This window comes from Salvelinus alpinus, chromosome 1 (assembly GCF_045679555.1).
Source record: "Salvelinus alpinus chromosome 1, SLU_Salpinus.1, whole genome shotgun sequence".
Taxonomy (NCBI): Eukaryota; Metazoa; Chordata; class Actinopteri; order Salmoniformes; family Salmonidae; genus Salvelinus; species Salvelinus alpinus.
The window spans coordinates 102,950,520-102,972,809 of record NC_092086.1 but is presented as its reverse complement, the minus strand read 5'-3'; the positions used below and the strand labels follow the sequence as shown (position 1 = coordinate 102,972,809).

At 43.3% G+C, this 22,290-nt stretch overlaps 1 protein-coding gene across 1 annotated transcript in view; it reads left to right on the top strand.

The window, feature by feature from the left end:
* The first annotated feature begins 191 nt into the window (after window positions 1-191).
* Window positions 192-22,290, top strand: part of LOC139537232 (phosphatidylinositol transfer protein beta isoform-like) — a 24,547-nt gene continuing 2,448 nt past the window's right edge. Inside the window, exons 1-10 of the mRNA XM_071338328.1 lie at window positions 192-572; window positions 4,999-5,029; window positions 12,270-12,415; window positions 14,399-14,490; window positions 15,203-15,210; window positions 16,632-16,790; window positions 20,536-20,613; window positions 20,821-20,931; window positions 21,072-21,194; window positions 21,471-21,555. Of these exons, the coding sequence (XP_071194429.1) occupies window positions 436-572; window positions 4,999-5,029; window positions 12,270-12,415; window positions 14,399-14,490; window positions 15,203-15,210; window positions 16,632-16,790; window positions 20,536-20,613; window positions 20,821-20,931; window positions 21,072-21,194; window positions 21,471-21,518 (933 nt within the window). The 5' untranslated portion in view covers window positions 192-435 and the 3' untranslated portion in view covers window positions 21,519-21,555. The remainder of the gene's footprint in view (window positions 573-4,998; window positions 5,030-12,269; window positions 12,416-14,398; window positions 14,491-15,202; window positions 15,211-16,631; window positions 16,791-20,535; window positions 20,614-20,820; window positions 20,932-21,071; window positions 21,195-21,470; window positions 21,556-22,290) is intronic.

Below are 22,290 nucleotides of genomic sequence, written 5' to 3'. Positions count from 1 at the left end.
TCTTCTTTGTTTGCTGCTTGTTTGGTCTCCTATTCAGTTTGCAGTTTTCTTTTGATTTTTTTCGATGTACTTTACTCTAAAAAAACATTTAAATTTCAATATTTGTAGGAGCTCATCTTTTCAGCTGCTGCTGCTTAATTTGGAACTCCGGAATAACTCTTCACTGACGAGTCGCGATTTTGTCTCACCAGGGGTGATGGTCGGATTCACGTTTATCGTCGAAGGAATGAGCGTTACACCGAGGCCTGTACTCTGGAGCAGGGTCGATTTGAAGATGGAGGGGTCCGCCATGGTCTGGGGCAGTGTGTCACACACAGCATCATCGGACTGAGCTTGTTCTTATTGCAGGCAATCTCAACGCTGTGCGTTACAGGGAAGACACCCTCCCTCATGTGGTACCCTTCCTGCAGGCTCATCCTGACATGACCCTTCAGCATGACAATGCCACCAGCCATACTGCTCGTTCTGTGTGTGATTTCCTGCAAGACAGGAATGTCAGTGTTCTGCCATGGCCAGCGAAGAGCCCGGATCTCAATCACATTGAGCACGTCTGGGACCTGTTGGATCGGAGGGTGAGGGCTAGGACCATTCCCCCCAGAAATGTCTGGGAACTTGCAGGTGCCTTGGTGGAATAGTGGGGTAAAATCTCACAGCAAGAACTGGCAAATTGGGTGCAGTCCATGAGGAGATGCAAAAATATCATGATCTGATGATCCCATATATCCAGTGGAAACGGCATGAAAAAAACTGCTTTCTGTCCGGAGCTCACTGGCGCAGGAAACTTTGAGGGCCCAGAATAGGCTAGTTGATACAATGTTGCAAATTCGTTAGCGACAGCTTCTGGCCGGACCCTGTGATGTGTTACAATGTTGAACTACACCAGTAATAGCTCAAGTCGAGACCGATAGAAAGGGAGGCAGACAGGCAGGCGGAGAAGAGAGATGAATGTGATTTGAAATAAATTCAGGTTATCAGGATATTTTCTGCTCTTTTTATTTTTCGGCCCATGTATTTTACTTAGCTGACAATGGAAGGTATAGCCTATAGGCCAATGCAGTAGTAGGCATATCTTGGAGTTCTATGCGCTCATTTCTTTAGCTGCCAATGGACCACAGTGACCGCAGAGAGGAGTGCTTTCTCCATAGTTTAATTTTTACTTTTAGATTTTTAGCATTTTACTTCAGATTTGTATGATTAGCCACGTGACCATGATTATGAGAAACGAAACTGTTCCATGAAAATATCCATATAAAAATTCTTAATTTGCACGCAGATCGGGAGAGAATTGGTAGGATAAATTGTAAGCTTCCCCAAACTAGCAACTCATGAGCTGCCTTTGCTCTTTAGGCTACTGTTACACCCATTTAAAAAAAAATGCAAGCAAGCGCGTGCACACATAGGAGATCCAGGTGAAAAAAACAGGCACGCCTATGGAAATCAAAATGCAACTGGTTCGTTCTGGCGCCGGGTCAGATTTTTTCCCCCCGTCAATTTGTGGGTGCAAAAGCTGTCAATTCAATTCAAGTGGCTTTATTGGCACGAGAACCATATGTTAACATTGCTTGTCTTCTACCGTGTAAACGTTGCATTCTGTCTTGTTTGAATCGACACGATAAGTAAAGTGGGTCCTATCGTTTCCCCTTTTTTTTCTACCGGGAGCATGTGCCTTACTTGCATCAGTGATGTGTTGCCGCCAGATTAGAGAACGGTTCAATCTCTCCAAAAACTATTGTCCAGTCCATTTACTAGTCAGATTTGAGTCACAGAGAATTTAGTCTCGTCTTGTTTTTTTTTTCTTGGTCTATTTAGGCAGTTATCGTCTCGTCAATTGCCACTGAAAAATATGTTTGACACATATTTTTGTCTTTTATTTTTGCAATCCCATCAGGAAAGGAAACTATGGGAATGGTTTCTGCTGTCTGTTCAATCCAGTAAATGCGGAGGAGGAGTTAAGTTGGAGTGTCACCTTGTTAACATCCAAAAGTGAAGTCGTGTCACAGGCTCTCTTTCCATTTCCCCTGAAAACCGGATGCATCCGTTTTGTTTCTGACCTCACTAAGGGTGCCTGTGCTCTGCCATCATGACTCCCCCATGCCTTCCCTCCAGAGTCCTGACCCACACTGTGACAGGCTGTTGCTGTTCTGTAGTTACACCTGAGAGAACTGTTGTTACACCTGGCAAAACTAGGCCTCTCCTGGACCTTGGAACCCAGACTAGAATAGATGGGTCTCCATCTCTCTCTCTCTGTGGGTGGATCCCATCTCTACTGTCTCATTCAGTGGATTGGTGGGATTATTAGTGTGTTTGTCTGGGGTTTGCTGGCTGGCTGTCCAGGTGCTCAGGGCCTTCAGTGTGAAGGAGGCATACTAAGTCTATGGGCAATTCCACGATAACAGCGTGATGCTGAGACTCAGATTTTTCACTTTTAAATGTATGCCAAACAAAAACCAATGATAGCAAAGCTAAACAAACTATACAACTCTATGCAAAAGGACAACTTTAAACAATTTCCAGTGAAAATGTTACATAAACACATTAGTAGAAGAAGAGTACAGATACAATGCTTGGTAACAGAATGACGGCACAAACAGCACAAACCTGTCATTCTGTTAATCAACTTTGCATCTGCACTGTTCTTCAAGAAAATGTGTTTTTGTGAAAATGTCTCTGGAAATTGTTAGAAGTAGTCCTTGTACATAGAGTTGTATGGTTTAACTTTGCAATCATTGGTTTTTGTTTGACATTTTCAAAGTGAATAATGTGAGTCTCAGCATCACTTCATTCCACTGTTACCGTGGAGTTGCCCTATACTATAGATGGAAATGGAGCTATGTGGCCTCCCGAGTGGTGCAGCAGTCTAAGGCCCTGCAGTGCTAGAGACGTCACTACAGATCTGGGTTCAATCCCGGGCTGTGTTGCTGTTGGCCGAGACCGGGAGACCCAGGCAGTGCACAATTGGTCCAGCGGCGTCCGGGTTTGGGGAGAGTTTGGCCGGCTGGGATGTCCTTGTCCCATCGCGCTCTAGCGACTCCTTGTGGCTTCGGTCGCCAGCTGTACGGTTTCCTCCGAGACATTGGTGCAGCTGGCTTCCGGGTTAAGCGAGCAGTGTGTCAAGAAGCTGTGCGGTTTGGCGGGGTCGTGTTTCGGAGAACGCATTGCTCTCGACCTTCGCCTCTCCCGAGTCCGTCCGGGAGTTGTAGCGATGAGACAAGACTGTAACTACCAATTGGATACCATGAAATTGGGGAGGAAAAAGGGTAAAAAGTACAAAGAAAGAAATGGAGGCATTTACTAAAGAAAGAAAAGGCTGTGCAAGGTACAGTTGAAGTCGGAAGTTTAGATACACTTAGGTTGGAATCATTAAAACTCATTTTTCAACCACTCCACAAATTTCTTGTTAACAAACTATACTTTTGGCAAGTCGGTTAGGACATCTACTTTGTGCATGACACAAGTCACTTTTTTCCAACAATTGATAACAGACAGATTATTTCACTTATCATTCACTGTATCACAATTCCAGTGGGTCAGAAGTTTACATACACTAAGTTGACTGTGCCTTTAAACAGCTTGGGAAATTCCAGAAAATGATGTCATGGCTTTAGAAGCTTCTGATAGGCTAATTGACATCATTTGAGTCAATTGGAGGTGTACCTGTGGATGTATTTCAAGGCCTACCTTCAAACTCAGTGCCTCTTTGCTTGATATCATGAGAAAATCAAAAGAAATCAGCCAAGACCTCAGAAACTTTTTTTGTAGACCTCCACAAGTCTGGTTCATCCTTGGAAGCAATATCCAAATGCCTGAAGGTGCCACGTTCATTTGTACAAACAATAGTACGCAAGTATAAACACCATGGGACCACGCAGCTGTCATACCGCTCAGGAAGAAGACACGTTCTGTCTCCTAGAGATTAACGTATTTTGGTGCGAAAAGTGCAAATCAATCCCAGAACAACAGCAAAGGACCTTGTGAAGATGCTGGAGAAAACAGGTACAAAAGTATCTATATCCACAGTAAAATGAGTCCTGTATCGACAACCTGAAAGGCTGCTCAGCAAGGAAGAAGCCACTGCTCCAAAACCGCCATAAAAAAGCCAGACTACAGTTTGCAACTGCACATTGGGACAAAGATCATACTTTTTGGAGAAATGTCCTCTGGTCTGATGAAACAAAAATAGAACTGTTTGGCCATAATGACCATCATTATGTTTGGAGGAAAAAGGGGAATTGTGAAAAACTGAGTTTAAATGTATTTGGCTAAGGTGTATGGCTAAGGTGTATGTAAACTTCCGACTTCAACTGTATATGCTGCCCCTGTGTTTACTTAGGGGGGAAGCTGCTATAAGAGGTGAGGTAAATGGAGGAAGCAGCTATCGGCCTAGGTAATACAGTTGCGTGATATAGCTAGGACGTAAACTATTCCCGAAAGGCTTGAACATTGGAAAGCACTGTGTAGGCCCATCTCTTAACCCCCTGAACAATCACCCAAACGAAATGTTCAACTGAAGTCAAGTGTGTGGAGAAATTGTCAGTTCATTGTAGTTCCTCCCTAATAGAATGTGTTCAGCTCAGTGGTCTAGATGATGAACAGACAAGTCTCACTATGTGTGGGGTTACTGGAGGTCACTCCTGGCTCTGGTTGAACTCAGCCAAGTCAGGCTGAGGTGTGCAGGTGGACATTTTATTGGGATGAGTCTTGGCTATACCTTCACGAAAAAAATCTATAAAACAAAAATGAGCTGTTTTATTTTAAGGCATACGGTTAGCAGTGTGGTTGGGGTTAGATGTTATGACTTTGTGGCTAGGACAGCTAGTGACCACCCTGCAGGGCTGCCTCCAGGACAAGATTCCTCCCAATAAATGCCAACCTGCCTGAGGCATGAGTTGTGGTGTACTGCAAGGGAATGGTTTTTGGTCTCTTTGTATGACACTGGTAGAAAGTTTATTTCTTCTGTTTGCTGATGTTTTTTTTTTTTTTTTTTTTACTCTCTCACAGCCGCGTGATCCTACCGATCTCTGTGCAAGAGGTGAGTAACACGAAGTCATTACCCACGTACACACCACCCCATTTTTTTGTGCTTGTTTCCTGCAAGTCTGTACATGCATGAAAGCAGGTCATAAATGCTGTTTGTTTTGATATTGCTGCCTTCTGAGAAGCTATTTGTCAGACATGTCTTTCTCTCCACTGCATTCCATTTCCCGTTATTTGTCGGGGTCATGCTGCCGTCAGTGTTTTAACTCCAGCCTTGAGAGATGTGACGTTCTCCTGCAGCATGTGATGTAACGGCAGCAGCCCCTAAAGGTTTTAGTGCAGTACTCAGTGTGACAGCTGTAACGTCATCAGCCTGGAGGGGTCAATTTATCCTGACAGTAAAGGCTATTTACCCAAAGAGTCAGGCTCTACAAACTGGAGGAGACGATTCAATCACCAAACTTCCATGTAAAGATTTACCTCAGGGTGGCAGGTGTCCCAGCAGTTAAGAGAGTGGTGTAAATAAACTAAAGGTTGCTGGTTCAAATCCCTGAGTGAACTAGGTGAAAAATCTGTCGATGTGCCCTTGAGCAAGGCAATCAAGCCAGATACATTGCAGCCACTGACCCACAGTTCCAGTTTATCTGAGAACCCTAATTGGTCCTGTAAGTCACTCTGGAGAAGTGTCTGCTAAATGACTAAAATGTGTGGTTTAATTCCAACTACTATAGTTGTTAAATATATTAATGATATGGAGTAAGTTGGCCTTTATTGATCCCCCGGCAGAATTGTAGATGCTCATGTAAAATTCCATTAGTCTAGCTGTTCGCCTTCCCCGTTACCTCTAGATGAGCCCAGGGTATCAAACAAAGCATTAGATTTATAGTGTTGCAAATTAATTTCAGCCACCAGCAATTCACACCTAGGTGTTAAGCATACCTCTGACATTTGTGTGTTTTAGACTCTAGAGAAACAGTAGCTCTGTGACTGGGATTGACGACCCCAGCCGGTAGAACATCAGGCCAATTGTGCGTCGCCCCACGGACCTCCCGGTCGCGGCCGGCTGCGACAGAGCCTGGGCGCTAACCCAGAGACTCTGGGGGCGCAGCTAGCGCTGCGATGCAGTGCCCTAGACCACTAGGGACCCGGGAGGCCCTATATTTACAATTTTAGCAGCCTTTTAAGCGTTCTAGTACAGTTAAATAGTTAACACACATACATGGACGCAGCGGTCTAAGGCACTGCATCTCAGTGCAAGAGGTGTCACTACAGTCCCTGGTTCGAATCCAGGCTGTATCACATCTAGCCGTGATTGGGAGTCCCATAGGGCTGTACACAATTGGCCCAGCGTCGTCCGGGTTTGGCCTGGGGTAGGCTGTTATTGTAAATAAGAATTCATTCTTAACTGACTTACCTAGTTAAATACAGGTTACACACACACCCCACACTGACCAAAAAGTTATTTTGTTGGCAATTACGCATGTCCCCTTTACCAGTAAAACATAATCAAAACCTATTTCTTTCACTTACTTGCTGTGCTGTTTCGTTGTTCATTTCATATGTCACAACGATTCATCGATACCTATGCTATGATGCTGGAAAAGTTGTCTCCTACAGTGCTGGTCATTAAAAAAAAGCCAGCTAGCTCATGGATGCAAACAATGTTCTTCCCCAAAAACATAGCAAAACGACATCTGTTTCAGTAACTATAGTTAGCTAGCTAACTATATAGCTAGGTGTAATCTAAAATAACTCTAATTTATAAGACAGTTCTTATTTGATTAATGGTGGTCGGACCCATCTATGTGAAGCTAGCCACAATAAGGATTAGCCACAATAGAGGACTTTGCGGTTAGCCTTCAAAATAAAAGTATGTCATTGACGGTGATGCAAATTAATACAAATAGTAGAATTATGCCATAATTGAATAGATCATGCTAAACGAGGTTGGGATGTTGTTTATATAAAATCAACAAAAGACAATTTGTTAATTTGACAAAAATCATTTGAAATCACACTGGATATATTATACTTTAGAATTGCATTGGGGGCATACTTATTTCACTGTACAGCCTTACCTATGGATTGTGGATCAATGAAATTGGATATCCGTCTACTCAGTGACACCCAGAGACCATTAGCGTCGTAGCTCTTATTGCGGGACTCTGAAACAACTGTGAATTGAGCAACATTTATTGTTAACCTATGTGTATTGAATACTATTCCCGAGGAAAAACAATACAGTGTGAATGTTTTAGAGTCTGATAACTGAGGAGGACGTTGGGGAAAAAATATCTTGGGTATTGAGTAGACTGATACCCCATTTCATTGATCCACAATCCTTAGGTAAAACTGTATAGTGCAATATGAATGCCAATGCACACAATAGACTGACTGGGGAGGTGATTTCACACAGTCACAGTCCCGCGAAAGAGCTACACCGCTAATATTTGCGTAAACTTTTAACAGTTGTGTTCTGTGGGTGTCACCGAGTAGATTGATACCCCATTTCATTGCTTCACATTCCAACCTTGTTTAACATTATCTAGTCTAAATATGGCATGATTCCACCCCTCTGTATCACGTTCAAAGAGGTACCTTTTATTTTGAAGGCAAAACACAAATTCCACTATTGCGCCTAATCATTATTGTGGCTAGCTTCACAACACATAACCCGGTCCGGTCGAGCTTCACTAGCCAGATGAAGCTAACTGGCTGCTTATAACGTTTGCTTTGGGCAACAGGGTTAAGTAGCAGGCTAGCTATTTATTTTCATGAACTGAAGTTCAATTTCAAAAGGCGAACAACAAGTGGCAACCTAGCTAATACTTACTCACAAGGATTTCTAAATCATTGCTAAGAATAATGAACATGACTGCAGTTTTTACTGGTCATTGTTTTCAGGCTAGTTGTATTGGTGCTAGCTAGGTACCAAGCTAAAGCTTGCTAGCTAGTCCAGAAGTTGCGGTCGAACAAACAATGCTTTATTACCAATGTGGTATTGTAAACACATCGTTCGTGGCTGGTGTTTGCAGACTTTGTTTTGTACAGCTTTGACAGTGCTACTGATAGTAGTGGTGGCGCTTGGCTTGCACATGCAAATTCAGAACACACAACATTCTATAATAGTATTGTGTTATTTGACGTGTATCTTTTTTGACACGCAAAGACCCAAACGGCGTTCCATTGTATGTCATGAAGCTAATAGCAGTGACGCTATTACTGTGTAACTCCGGTAGGGTAACGTGTACCGGTGCTCAACCAGTCAGCGAAAGCCAACATCACCCACGACGGAGAACGGTTGATTGTCAAGGGCAATGAATTTCATTATCTTGGCGGTAATGGATTTCGCCTTTGAGTTGTCTCGCTGAAATGTTCTTACTCTTTCAAATGACTGCTCGATTTATTGACTGCTCAATCCACACAGCAGACATTGTGTGGGCTAGGTTAGGAATGAAACTAGGCATAGGGCCGATACCGATGTTGGCATTTTTAGCTAATATCGGCCGATTCCAATATGTTCACGATATATCGTGCATCCCTACCCTGTGTGTGTGTGTGTGTGTGTGTCTTGTTTAAAGAAAAACAGGATGGATGGATGGGGGGGGGTCAGAATTGGTCCGGTGACTGTATTGGACCTCTCTCTATGGCACTGTCAATGTTCTCTCGCTCTCCCCCAAACAATTCACAGATTTGTGTTGTCCTGCTCCTAGCCCATAAAGTCACAACCTCCGTCCTGATATGTTTAGTGTAACCTTTATTTAACTAGGCAGGTCAGTTAAGAACAAATAATTATTTACAATGACTGCCTACACCGGCCAAACCCAGATGATGCTGGGCAAATTGTGCGCCGCCCTATGGGATGCCCAATCACGGCCGGTTGTAATACAGCCTGAATTCGAGCCAGGGTGCCTGTAGTGACGCCTCTAGCACTGAGATGCAGTGCCTTAGACCACTGCACCGCTTGGGAGCCCATTTAGAGAGTTCATGTGTGTGAAATTCCATTAGCTGTCCATATCCCAAGTCACTAACACTTAATTTGGCTGCTCATAAGCCATATCAACAGAACATCAAATATACGTACACATCCCATTTACCAATAACGGGGATTCTGTCTGTTAGGATCGGTCAGTGATTCGCTGAATTGATTTGTGCTATTGTGACACTGATGTTATATATATATATATAACACCCACACACAGTGGCAAGAAAAAGTATGTGAACCCTTTGGAAATACCTGGATTTCTACATAAATTGGTCATAAAATTTGATCTGATCTTCATCTAGGTCACAACAATAGACAAACACAGTCTGCTTAAACTAATAGCACACAAACAATTATACGTTTTCATGTCTTTATTGAACACACCATGTAAACATTCACAGGGTGAAAAAAATATATGTTAGCCCTTGAATTTAATAACTGGTTGACCCTCCTTTGGCAGCAATAACCTCAACCAAACGTTTTCTGTTTTTGCGGATCAGACCTGCACAACGGTCAGGAGGAATTTTGGACCATTCCTTTTGGACCACTCCAGAAGGCGTATTTTCTTCTGTTGAAGCCATTCTGTTGATTTACTTCTGTGTTTTGGATCGTTGTCCTGTTGCATCACCCAACTTCTGTTGAGCTTCAATTGGCGGACAGATAGCCTAACATTCTCCTGCCAAATGTCTTGATCGACGGGAATTCATTTTTTTGTTGACGATAGCAAGCTGTCCAGGCCCTGAGGCAGCAAAGCAGCCCCAAACCATGATGCTCCCTCCACCATACTTTACAGTTGGGATGAGGTTTTGATGTTGGTGTGCTATGCCATTTTTTTCTCCACATAGTGTTGTGTGTTCCTTCCAAACAACTCAACTTTAGTTTAATCTGTCCACAGAATAATTTTGCCAGTAGCACATCCAAGTGCACTTTTAAAAATTCAGACGTGCAGCAATGTTTTGTTTGGACAGCAGTGGCTTCTTCCGTTGTGTCCTCCCATGAACACCATTATTGTGTAGTGTTTTACATATCGTAGACTCGTCAACAGAGATGTTAGCATGTTCTAGAGATTTCTGTAAGTCTTTAGCTGACACTCTAGGATTCTTCTTAACCTCATTGAGCATTCTGCGCTGTGCTCTTGCAGTCATCTTTGCAGGACGGCCACTCCTAGGGAGAGTAGCAACAGTGCTGAACTTTCTCCATTTTATAGACAATTTATCTTACTCTGGAATGGTGAACATCAAGGCTTTTAGAGATACTTTTTTAACCCTTTCCAGCTTTATGCAAGTCAACAATTCTTAATCTTAGGTCTTCTGAGATCTCTTTTGTTTGAGGCATGGTTCACATCATCTTGTGAACAGCAAACTACATTTTTTGAGTTTTTTTTATAGGGCAAAGCAGCTCTAACCAACATCTCCAATCTCATTGATTGGACTCCAGGTTAGCTGACTCCTGATCAAATTAGCTTTTGGAGAAGTCATTAGCCTAGGGGTTCACATACAGTTGAAGTCGGAAGTTTACATTTAAACTCAGTTTTTCACAATTCCTGACATTTAATCCTAGTAACAATTCCCTGTCTTAGGTCAGTAAAGATCACCACTTTATTTTAAGAATGTGACATGTCAGAATAATAGTAGAGAGAATTGATTTATTTCAGCTTTTATTTCTTTCATCACATTCCCAGTTGGTCAGAAGTTTACATACACTCAATTAGTATTTGATAGCATTGCCTTTAAATTGTTTAACTTGGGTGGAACGTTTCGGGTAGCCTTCCACAAGCTTCCCACAATAAGTTGGGTGAATTTTGGCCCATTCCTCCTGACAGATCTGGAGTAACTGAGTCAGGTTTGTAGGCCTCTTTGCTCGCACACGCTTTTTCTGTTCTGCCCACAAATTTTCTATAGGATTGAGGTCAGGGCTTTGTGATGGCCACTCCAATACCTTGACTTTGTTGTCCTTGAGCCATTTTGCCACAACTTTGGAAGTATGCTTGGGGTTATTGTCCATTTGGAAGACCCATTTGCGACCAAGCTTTAACTTCCTGACTGATGTCTTGAGATGTTGCTTCAATATATTCACATAATTTTCCTGCCTCATGGTGCCATCTATTTTGTGAAGTGCACCAGTCCCTCCTGCAGCAAAGCCACCCCACAACATGATGCTGCCACCCCCGTGCTTCACGGTTGGGATGGTGTTCTTCGGCTTGCAAGCCTCCACCTTTTTCCTCCAAACATAATGATGGTCATTATGGCCAAACAGTTCTATTTTTGTTTCATCAGACCAGAGGATATTTCTCCAAAAAGTACGATCTTTGTCCCCATGTGCAGTTGCAAACTGTAGTCTGGCTTTTTTATGGCGGTTTTGGAGCAGTGGCTTCTTCCTTGCTGAGCAGCCTTTCAGGTTATGTCGATACAGGACTTGTTTTACTGTGGATATAGATACTTTTGTACCTGTTTCCTCCAGCATCTTCACAAGGTCCTTTGCTGTTGTTCTGGGATTGATTCGCACTTTTCGCACCAAAATACGTTAATCTCTAGGAGACAGAACGTGTCTTCTTCCTGAGCGGTATGACAGCTGCGTGGTCCCATGGTGTTTATACTTGCGTACTATTGTTTGTACAAATGAACGTGGCACCTTCAGGCATTTGGATATTGCTCCCAAGGATGAACCAGACTTGTGGAGGTCTACAAAAAAATATCTGAGGTCTTGGCTGATTTCTTTTGATTTTCCCATGATGTCAAGCAAAGAGGCACTGAGTTTGAAGGTAGGCCTTGAAATACATCCACAGGTACACCTCCAATTGACTCAAATGATGTCAATTAGCCTATCAGAAGCTTCTAAAGCCATGACATCATTTTCTGGAATTTTCCAAGCTGTTTAAAGGCACAGTCAACTTAGTGTATGTAAACTTCTGACCCACTAGAATTGTGATACAGTGAATTATAAGTGAAACTAGATGTCCTAACTGACTTGTTAAAACTATAGTTTGTTAACAAGAAAATTGTGGAGTGGTTGAAAAACGAGTTTTAATGACTCCAACCGAAGTGTATGCAAACTTCCGACTTCAACTGTACTTTTCCCAACCTACTCTGTGAATGTTTTAAATGATGTATTCAATATAGACCAGAAAAATACATGTATTTGTGTGTTATTAGTTTAAGCACACTATGTTTGTCCATTTTTGTGATCAGATCAAATTTGATGACCAATTTATACAGAAATCCAGGTAATTCCAAAGGGTTCACATACTTTTTCTTGCGGGTTTTTATATTATGTGACCGGTTTCTCTGTGCTCTCTTTTTCTGTGTTGCAGTACCAAGTTGGTCAGCTGTTCACCGTAGCAGAGGCCAGTAAGAATGAGACGGGGGGAGGAGAAGGCATTGAGGTGCTGATAAATGAACCCTATGAGGAAGAGGGAGAGAAGGGACAGTACACACATAAAGTTTACCATCTGAAGAGGTACAGTAGTACATGCACACAAACATACATATGCCACTTAAGAGATGCATACACTGGGCGAGGATGAAGAGGAGAATACAGACACACACACTAATGCAAGGTTTCCCAAACTTGATCCTGGGGCCCGCCCTGGGTGCATGTTTTGTTTTTGCCCTAGCACTACACAGCTGATTCAAATAATGAAAGCTTGATGATGAGTTGGTTATTTGAATCAGCTATGTAGTGTTAGGGCAAAAACCAAAACGTGCTCCCAGAGTGGGCCCCAGGACCGAGTTTGGGAAACCCTGCAATAAGGCTGCGTTTTGCCTAATTGACCCTTCGCTAAGGCCCGCCCCAGAATTGTGGGCAACCAATCGCTTGGTCGCTAAACAAGCTTGAGTCCCCTCGCCTCAGATAAGCTCTTGTTTCAAATGCATGTAAACCAATGAGGACAATGGCAAAAACTGCATTTTCATTTTTAAAAATTGTTTAAATGGCTAAATAATTTAACAGCGCAGCAGGGGTACTTGCGGCTGTGAGTCATGAAATGCAGAGCCTGATGGAATATTTTTTAAATCCGGAATTATGCATTTGTTTCATTGTTTGCTAGCTGGTTAGCTAGCTCTGTCTCATTGACCATCATTGAAAACATTGCTAACATTAGCTAGCTAGCTAGCTAGTCAGTTAATATATCTTGTTTTCTCCAAATGTACAGTGCATTCGGAAAGTATTCAGACCCCTTGACTTTTTCCACATTTTGTTACATTACATCCTTATTCTAAAATGTATTAAATTGTTTTTTCCCCTCATCAATCTACACATAATGACACAGCAAAAACATGCTTAGAATTTTTTGAAAAAAAAAAAAAAACCTTACCTTAAGTATTCAGACACTTTGCTATGAGACTCAAAATTTCTTAAAACCTGTTTTCGCTTTGTCATAGATCGATGAGGGAATTATAAAAAAATAAAAATAATAATAATTGAATAACGACATAGCAAAATGGGAAGGGGTCTGAATACTTTCCGAATGCACTGGATGTCATCTGCTGTCAATGTCAGGATACGATTTGAGAGCACTAGTTGACTCCAAAAGTGGTTAGTAACTTTGACTGCATGCTGACAGCGCATTCCGAGCCATCCAGTGGCTAGCCGCACTAAAATACATTTTTATTATTTTTCTCCCCCTTTTTCCTCCCCAACTTCGTGGTATCCAATTGGTAGTTACAGTCTTGTCTCATCGCTGCAACTTCCGTACGGACTTGAGAGATGCGAAGGTCGAGAGCCTTACGTCCTCCGAAACACAACCCAACCAAGCTGCACTGCTTCTTGACACAATGCCCACTTAACCCGGAAGCCAGGCGCACCAATGTGTCAGAGGAAACACCGTACACCTGGCAACCGTGTCAGCGTGCACTGTGCCCGGCCCGCCACAGGAGTCGCTAGTGCGCGATGGGATAAGGACATCCCTGCCGGCCAAACCCTCCCCTAACCCTGATGACGCTGGGCCAATTGTGGGCAGCCCTATTGGTCTCCCGGGCGCGGCCGGCTGAGACAGAGCCTGGGCTCGAACCCAGAATCTCTAGTGGCACAGCTAGCACTGCGATGCAGTGCCTTAGACCACTGCCCCACTCAGGAGGCCTACTAAAATACATTTTACCAAGTTCCCGTGAAGAAATTGTAATGACAGTCCACTACAACATACCCGAGAGTCTCCTGATTAGCAAGAGGTAGTCTGCTTAATTTTTATTGTGTATTAGAAACACAGTTTGAGGTCATTGTGATGGGTCTTCTCAAGAATTTTGAATGGGGAATTGAGCTTCCCGGGAAAATATTGACCAAGGTAGTGACAATAACCAAAGGGGTGGGGCTTAGCCAAGGGTCAATTATTGGCAAAAGAGCTGATCTGATTGGTCAAAAGATCCGAGTTTGACAGCCTGTGTAAATGCAGCCATACACACTCTGCTGATTGACTGATTGACTCCTGTCTCTCTCTCCTTGCAGTAAAGTCCCAGGCTGGTTGAGGTATATTGCACCAGAGGGAGCGTTAGTCTTCCATGAAAAAGCCTGGAATGCCTACCCATACTGTCGCACCGGTGAGTACCAGAACTCTAGTTTAAACACTCAATTGAGCCCATCTCTGATTGGGACTGGCTTGCAAGAAGATACCGACCCTACTGTTACGTTGGTTTACAATCAGCTGCACTGGGGTCGACACGCAATCATGGTTACATTAAGACACTGGAGCCGGAACGCAATCATGGTTACATTAAGACACTGGAGCCGGCGCAAGATATGGGACGGAAAACGTACCTCAATGCAGGGATGGGATATGCCACTGTACTCCAAATGTTACCTTTATCCACGCTGCTCCATCAAGAAAAACTGCTTTTTTTTCATCCTCATGCTAGCAGTACCCACAGCAGCCATTATGGAATGGCAGGTCGCGTTGAACAAAAGAGCTGATTGGCCGACACTGCCATTACAAAATGATAGCAGTATTTCAATCTTCTCGACGTAGCAGTGTGGATAAAGGTACGATTTGGAGTACAGTGGCATATCCGATCCCTGCATTGAGGTACGTTTTCCGTCCCATATCTCACGTCGGGTTCAAATGTGTCTTAATGTAACCATGATTGCGTTCCGTTCCGTGTAACCATGATTGCGCTCAGTATTAACAAGCATAACGGTAGGGTCGGCATCTTCTGGCAAGGTACTGGCCTACATTGTAAATTGTCACTGATTATTTTATTGAAAGTAAACTGTTTCCTTTTTTCTTCTGTTGCTTGTTTTCTCCATCTGCGGCAGTTATAACGGTGAGTAGTGAGTGAACTGACACAAACACATGCACACTGGGGCAGGGGGCCTAGCGGTTAAGAGCGTTGGGCCAGTAACCGAAAGGTCGCTGGTTCGAATCCCTGCGCCGGCAAGGTGGGAAAGTCTGCTCTTCTGCCCTTGAGCAAGTTAGTTAATTCCCAACAACTGCTCTACGGGCGCCGATGATGTTGATTAAAGCAGCCCCCCCTCACCTCTCTGATTCAGAGGGGTTGAGTTAAATGCGGAAGACACATTTTGGTTGAAATGCATTCTTGTGCAACTGGCTAGGTATCTCCCTTTCCCATATTCCCCCAGCTATTGTCTGTGTGGGCTAGGTTTGTTGTGGGAATGTATTTGAGACACTCGATCCCATTAGTGACTTATAGCGTGGTGGCGTTGTGTAGCTAGCTATGCTGCTAATGCTATCACACCACAGTTAGCTAGGCAGAGTGAAGTAGTGCACTAACCAGCCGTGCCATTTCAGCCTGTTGAGGGAAAACTTGTTTGAGGAATTAGGCAGAAGTCATCTATCAGCAATAAGCGGTTTATTCAAGCAATTGCAAGGAAGATCACTCTCGGGATGAACCCGGAGAGTAACCTTCAGGACATACCGGAAAGGAATTCTCAGGATATACCACAGAGGATCTCAAAGATTTTACAATCAGTCTTTATATACTTAATTTACACAATGAACTGCTTACCCCTCCAAGGGGGAGGCGAGCTTACATAAGGGGTAATTGGTTCCACTTCCATAGAAAAATCATACGAATGAGAACAGGTTCTAACCAGTTCTCACAGCCTATATGTCTTAAGATAGAGGAGTGATAGGATCTTTAAAGCCAAACCAGAGGAAACTAGATTTCTGCCTAGCTAGGTTTTTAGTGCCCGAAAGATAATGAGCCAGTAATAAATCACTTCTCTGTGCAGTATGTAAAGAGTTTAGTGGACAGGTGTGGAAAATGACTAGTACTATTCAACAACATACTGTATGTAGCATTAGACTGTAACAAAACCATTTTGCACCCACAAGCCCAAACAGATAATCAGTTAATTAGCTTAGCTGTGGGGTTTAAATAGGCCTTAGGCCTCCCAGGACTCCATGCAAGACTTTCTCAGTATGAGATTCCCATTGGTTCTCCATTCAAGGCATTCTCAAGCTTGCAGTTGGCTGACATTTTAAGGCTACTATATAGAGGAAGTGAACACTAAAGCCTTCTTGGAATTAGTTTCCTTCCCACCACAGAATCCATAGAATCAACTTATCAAACATTTGGAATGGTACACCCAACATGGCCGCCATCCCGACCCACATCAGCAAGAATTAATTTAGGCTTTGCCAGACTAGATTAAAACATGGACAGAGATTTGATTTGTCTCCTTTTCTTTCTTTGCTCACTTTTCTTTTCTCCTCTCCCTCCAGAATGAGTATATGAAAGATGACTTCCTGATAAAGATTGAGACGTGGCACAAACCTGACATGGGAACTCTAGAAAACGTGCATGACTTGGATGGTCCTACGTGGAAGACAGTGGAGGTGATTCCCATCGACATCGCAGACAAAGATGTGGTGGCTCATGGGGTGAGTGGACGTACGCACACACACACACACTAGTTGAATACGTGGAACACTATTTGAATAAATGGATCATTCCTCTATTGCGCATCAGACCTGACATCACTGTATTGGCTAAAGCAGTGAGTTTTTAACCACTCAGCCATGTTAGATCAGTGACATCAAGATGGCTCTTTTCCCAAGTGGTAAAGTAGTCTGTCCCCTGTCCCAGGCACTGATAGTTACATCATCAGGGTATTTGTCTCCCCCATTTGGAGGAGTTGCGTCACTGCATGTTGACTGGTTGTCTCTGCCAGTCTACCTTCCTGCCAGAATCGCCCCCCTTTCGCATGAACGCGCACGCACTCAATTCTTCATTGCTGCGACTTGCTAGTTGAGATTTCTGATCATGTTAGGCTGCGTTTCATTTCATTTTTATGTTGGTTTGATCATGGGGGAGACACTAGTATTATCTGCAGTTTTCGGTTTGGCTAATACTTGAAACAAATAGTCTATAAATAAATCTCTTTGCCAAAATTCGGCATCTCTCCCATGTCTTATTCGACTAGTAGTTGTTCTGAAATGTTTATTGCTTGCCTGTGTGCCACAGAAAGTATTTGACTCTAGCCACAAAATGAAGGAAATTAGAAGGGGGGGTTCTGCAAGGCTATTTTCTTGCCTGCCGAAACCCCCCCCCCCCCCCCTTCTAATTTCCTTAATTTTGTGGCTAGAGTCAAATACTTTCTGTGGCACACACTACTGGTCAACATGAGCTAGCAAAATTATTCTGAAGTGTGTCAGGCCTTGCAGTCCCAAGATAGAAGGGGTGGGGGTGGAATTTCGGCAGGCAAGAAATTGGCCTTGCCGAACCCCCCCTATAATTTCCTTAATTTTGTGGCTAGAGTCATACTTTGTGGCACACATCAGAGTCAAATACTTTCTATAGAACCAACTTCACGTCAGGATAGGCAACCAAAATTAATAATGTATATGTGTTATATTAAACATAGAAGAGGGAGAAAAATGTAGGCAAGCAATGAACATTTCAGAACAACTACTAGTTGAATAAGACATGGGAGAGATGACGAATTTTGGCAAAGAGATTTATTTATAGACTAATACACTTGAAACATAGCCAAACCAAAAACTGCAGACATTACTAGTGTCTCCCCCGCGATCAAACAACCATAAAAAATCTAATGAAACGCAGCCTAACATGATCAGAAATCTCAACTAGCATCGCAAGTCGCAGCAATTAAGAATTGTAGGGAGTGGGGGATTCTGGCAGGGGGGAGATTCCAAAGTTCCTTGTTCCTCTAACGTTTGTTACGTGCTTCTGTCCACGAAAGATTACTGCCAGTCTAGTGACATTCCTAGCCCTGTGTCTGCTGCTGTTAGCCTGGCAGTCCCTTCCTGTCCGCCAGAGGATCGGCCTGCGCAAGGCACTGTGTAGAAACTCTGATCTATACATCACCTTACTGACATACTGCTGACGTGCCATATTGTACAGGACCTAACATAACAGCTTAATTAGCGTAGACCAGGAGATTTCTGCTACTAGACTTGACCCTGTGTTGTAGTGATGGATACAGTTACATATCGAAATATCATTTTTGGGACAATCGATATTTGACTCAAAGTATCGATTTGTACATTTTTATAAATGTTTTGTTACTGTAGGTAGAGTTAGCTAGCACTAGTCGGCTGTACCTACGCCAAAACTCCAGTATTTTTCATCCTATAGCTTGTTCTCCATCTTCTTTTTAAATAGTGAACCAACATGTTTCAGCACTTTTATTTCCCTGACTGACCAAAACTCGAGTGGTGGGTCTTTCAGAGAGCTGCCCTCTGGTGGTGCACAGCGCTCACATCTGATTCAGTACATCAATGGTTGCGGTCCAAACACTTTAAAGACACACCCTATCCCCTCAGCCCTCATTAAGTGGACACTTCTGATGATGAAGAAAACCCTTTTGCAATTATGTTAGCACAGCTTAAAACTGTGTGCTGACTAAAGAAGCAATAAAACTGGCCTTCTTTAGTTTAGTTGATTATCTGTAGCATCAGCATTTGGGGGTTCGATTTACAGGCTCAACATGGCCAGAAACAAAGAACTTTCTTCTGAAACTCGTCAGTCTATTCTTGTTCTGAGAAATGAAGGCTATTCCATGTGAGAAATTGCCAAGAAACTGAAGATCTGGTACAACGCTGTGTACTACTCCCTTCACAGAACAGTGCAAACTGGCTCTAACCAGAATAGAAAGAGGAGTGGGAGGCCCCGGTGCAGGACTGAGCAAGAGGACAAGTACATTAGAGTGTCTAGTTTGAGAAACAGATGCCTCACATGCCCTCAACTGGCAACTTCATTAAACAGTACCTGCAAAACACCAGTCTCAACGTCAACAGTGAAGAGGCGACTCCGGGATGGTGGCCTTCTAGGCAGAGTTCCTCTGTCCAGTGTCTGTTATTTTGCCCATCTTAATCTTTTCTTTTCATTGACCAGTCTGAGATATGGCTTTTTCTTTGCAACTCTGCATAGAAGGCCATCATACCAGAGTTGCCTCTTCACTGTTGACGTTGAGACTGATTGACAGACAGATATTTTTCTATTTATATGATAGAGTAGCAGCAGCGTATGTGACGAGTGTGAAAGCTGAGCACATCGTCTCTCCATCTGTGACAACAGGATAGCTTTTTTCCAAGCAATCGTATTTTAAAATGTTATACAATCTGAAAAGTTTTCTTTCTCCCGGAGCATTTTCTTCCCCCCAGAAAAGGGGAGAGGGAGAGAGTGGCTCGCTCAACACAGCTGCAGGCCCCAGCGAAACAGGGGCAGGCAGTCAAACGCTTTCAGTACAGGATTCATGAGGATAATCTACTTTACTGTTTGACCAAGAGGATGTTTTTAATGAGGTGAATGAGTGCAGCCTGTACCGATGCGACCAATATAGTTGTAGTCTTGAGCCCTGCCTTGTAGGCTTTTCACTGTAGGCATACTCTCCAACTTTCGTTTTACTTCAATGAAAAGGCCTTCATCTTCGCAATCAATAATAGCCTAGGCCAAGGCTCCTCTCTCACTCTCTCCTCAGCAGAACAGCAGCCCCGAACAATTTGGCCGGCTACAATTTTATTTATTGGCTTTTTTCATTTATTTTATCTGACAAAATCTGGAAATTACCGGCTAACGGAAACCCTGGTCAGTATGCATGTGTAATGCATTTTCTATCCGACATGACTATAATGGGTTGTAATGTGTGTATATACACTGAGTGTACAAAACATTAAGAATGCCTTCCAAATATTGAGTTGTAACACCCCCTTTGCCCTCAGAACAGACTCAATTTGTCAGGGCATAGCATACAAGGTGTCAAAAACATTCCACAGGGACGCTGCCCTATATTGACTGCAATGCTTCCCACAGTTGCGTCAAGTTGGCTGGATGTCCTTTGGTCCACCACCCATCCCTGATACACACGGGAAACTGTTGAGCGTGAAAAACCCAGCAGCATTGCAGTTCTTGACACAAACCAGTGCGCCTGGCACCTACTACCATACACTGTTTTAAAGAGGCTTAAATCTTTTGTCTTGCCCATTCACCCTCTGAGTGGCACACATACACAATCATTCTTTAACCTGTCTCCTCCCCTTCATCTACACTGATTGAAGTGGATTTAACAGGTGACGTCAATAAGGGATCATAGCTTTCACCTGGTCAGTCTATGTTATGGAAAGAGCAGGTTGTCATTGTGTAAGGTATGTTTTTTTACTACAGGATTATAAAGCAGAGGAGGATCCGGCTCTGTTCAAATCTACAAAGACAGGCAGAGGACCGCTCTCACCTGAATGGAAGGTACAGGATTTTACCTACTGTCACCATATATATCCCGTCTTGTATGTGATAGTTAGTCATATTGACATTTGACCTCATTAGAAGAGGGTTAACACACACTACCATGCTTCTCTCGTTTGTGGTGCTGGAGGTTAATGCCCCAAAATCAACATTGTAGAAAATAAAAATACATTTGGCCTCATCCCTCCTGTGTTTCTCCTATGACAGAATGATCTGATGAACAAGACAGACTGTCCTAAGATGTGTGCCTACAAACTGGTCACTGTAAAGTTCAAGTGGTGGGGCCTGCAGACCAAAGTAGAGAACTTTATCCAGAAGGTACAATACTTTTATCTCTTTATCCTTTTCACATTTAGGGCCTCTAATGAGAAAACAGACTGATACCTAATATTGTTGTTCTCTGGTCTCTCCTTTCATTCCATCTCCACCTCTCTCCTCCCCCATCTTCCCTCCTTCAGCAAGAGAAGCGTATTTTCACTAACTTCCATCGCCAGTTGTTCTGTTGGATTGACAACTGGGTGGAGCTGACCATGGCAGACATCCGACGAATGGAGGAAGAGACCAAGAAAGAGCTGGAAGAGGTAACACACACAATTAATGTCTGCCATTTTTTTTTATAGGTTATAGACTTGTGCCTTAAAGATTGTTGTTTTTTGTGGTGCGTAGATAGGGACAGTTGATGATGATGATGATGATGAAAAGGTCACTAACACATGATTCCAAAGGCATTGAGGGATCAACAAATCACCTATCTAGGACTGACCGTGACCCTCGCTAACCCCTATGGCCTTAACCTTTGACCCTCCTATGAAGCTCTCTGATTGGTCCAGCTGACAGTTGTACTCTGCTGCCTTTAGATGCGTGAGAAGGGCACCGTTAGAGGAACCTCGGCAACGGAAGAGTAACCCCGCCCCTATAGGTCAAAGGTCAGAGACAGGCTGAGTAAGTTCCCCAACAGGACACAGGAAATTACATCATCGTGGTGTCGGAGACTCATCCTGTATCTGCTCTCATCTCTCTACCCCCCCCCCCCCATTAGTTTGTTGCTCATCACGTTTTTCTCCCTTTTTCCAGCTGCATGTTGCCTGTCTAATGAAACAATCTGCTTTTGGTTCAGTCTGTCGTTCGTCTATGGTGGTTTTGGAGCTCTACCTGCATGTGGCGCTCTCATTCCGTTTCTCGTTCTTTCCATCACGCCTGCATCCTGTCTCTCTGAAGTTCTGCTCCTCAGCTCCCGCTGCATGACTTCTTATCCTCCTTACCTCTTTGAAACCTTCTTTTGTCCACATGCTGTCTTATTAACATGGTGTGGTCTGTTTAATTGTGTGTGTGTGGTTCCAGGTGTTGGGGCAGCGCTTCTACCCTGTTGCTCTCTGCCATCTTTCTGCCTGTATCATGTTGCCTACAGATGGAATTATCTGTCATGTGGAAAGAGGAGAGTTTTCACTGATGATGATGGAGATGGGTTGAAGTGATGTGACTGCTAGTAAAGGGGAAACATTATTCTCTATTTCATGAACTAAACATTGGCCATTAGTTCACAATGTAGTAAGTTTAGCTGTTGCTACATTATATGTACCAGGCAATGGCCGTTTGATGGAAAGAAAGAATATGTTCACTCTTCCATCACCTCAGTCTCTCTTACAGACACACATTTTGTCCTTCACTGTGTGACAC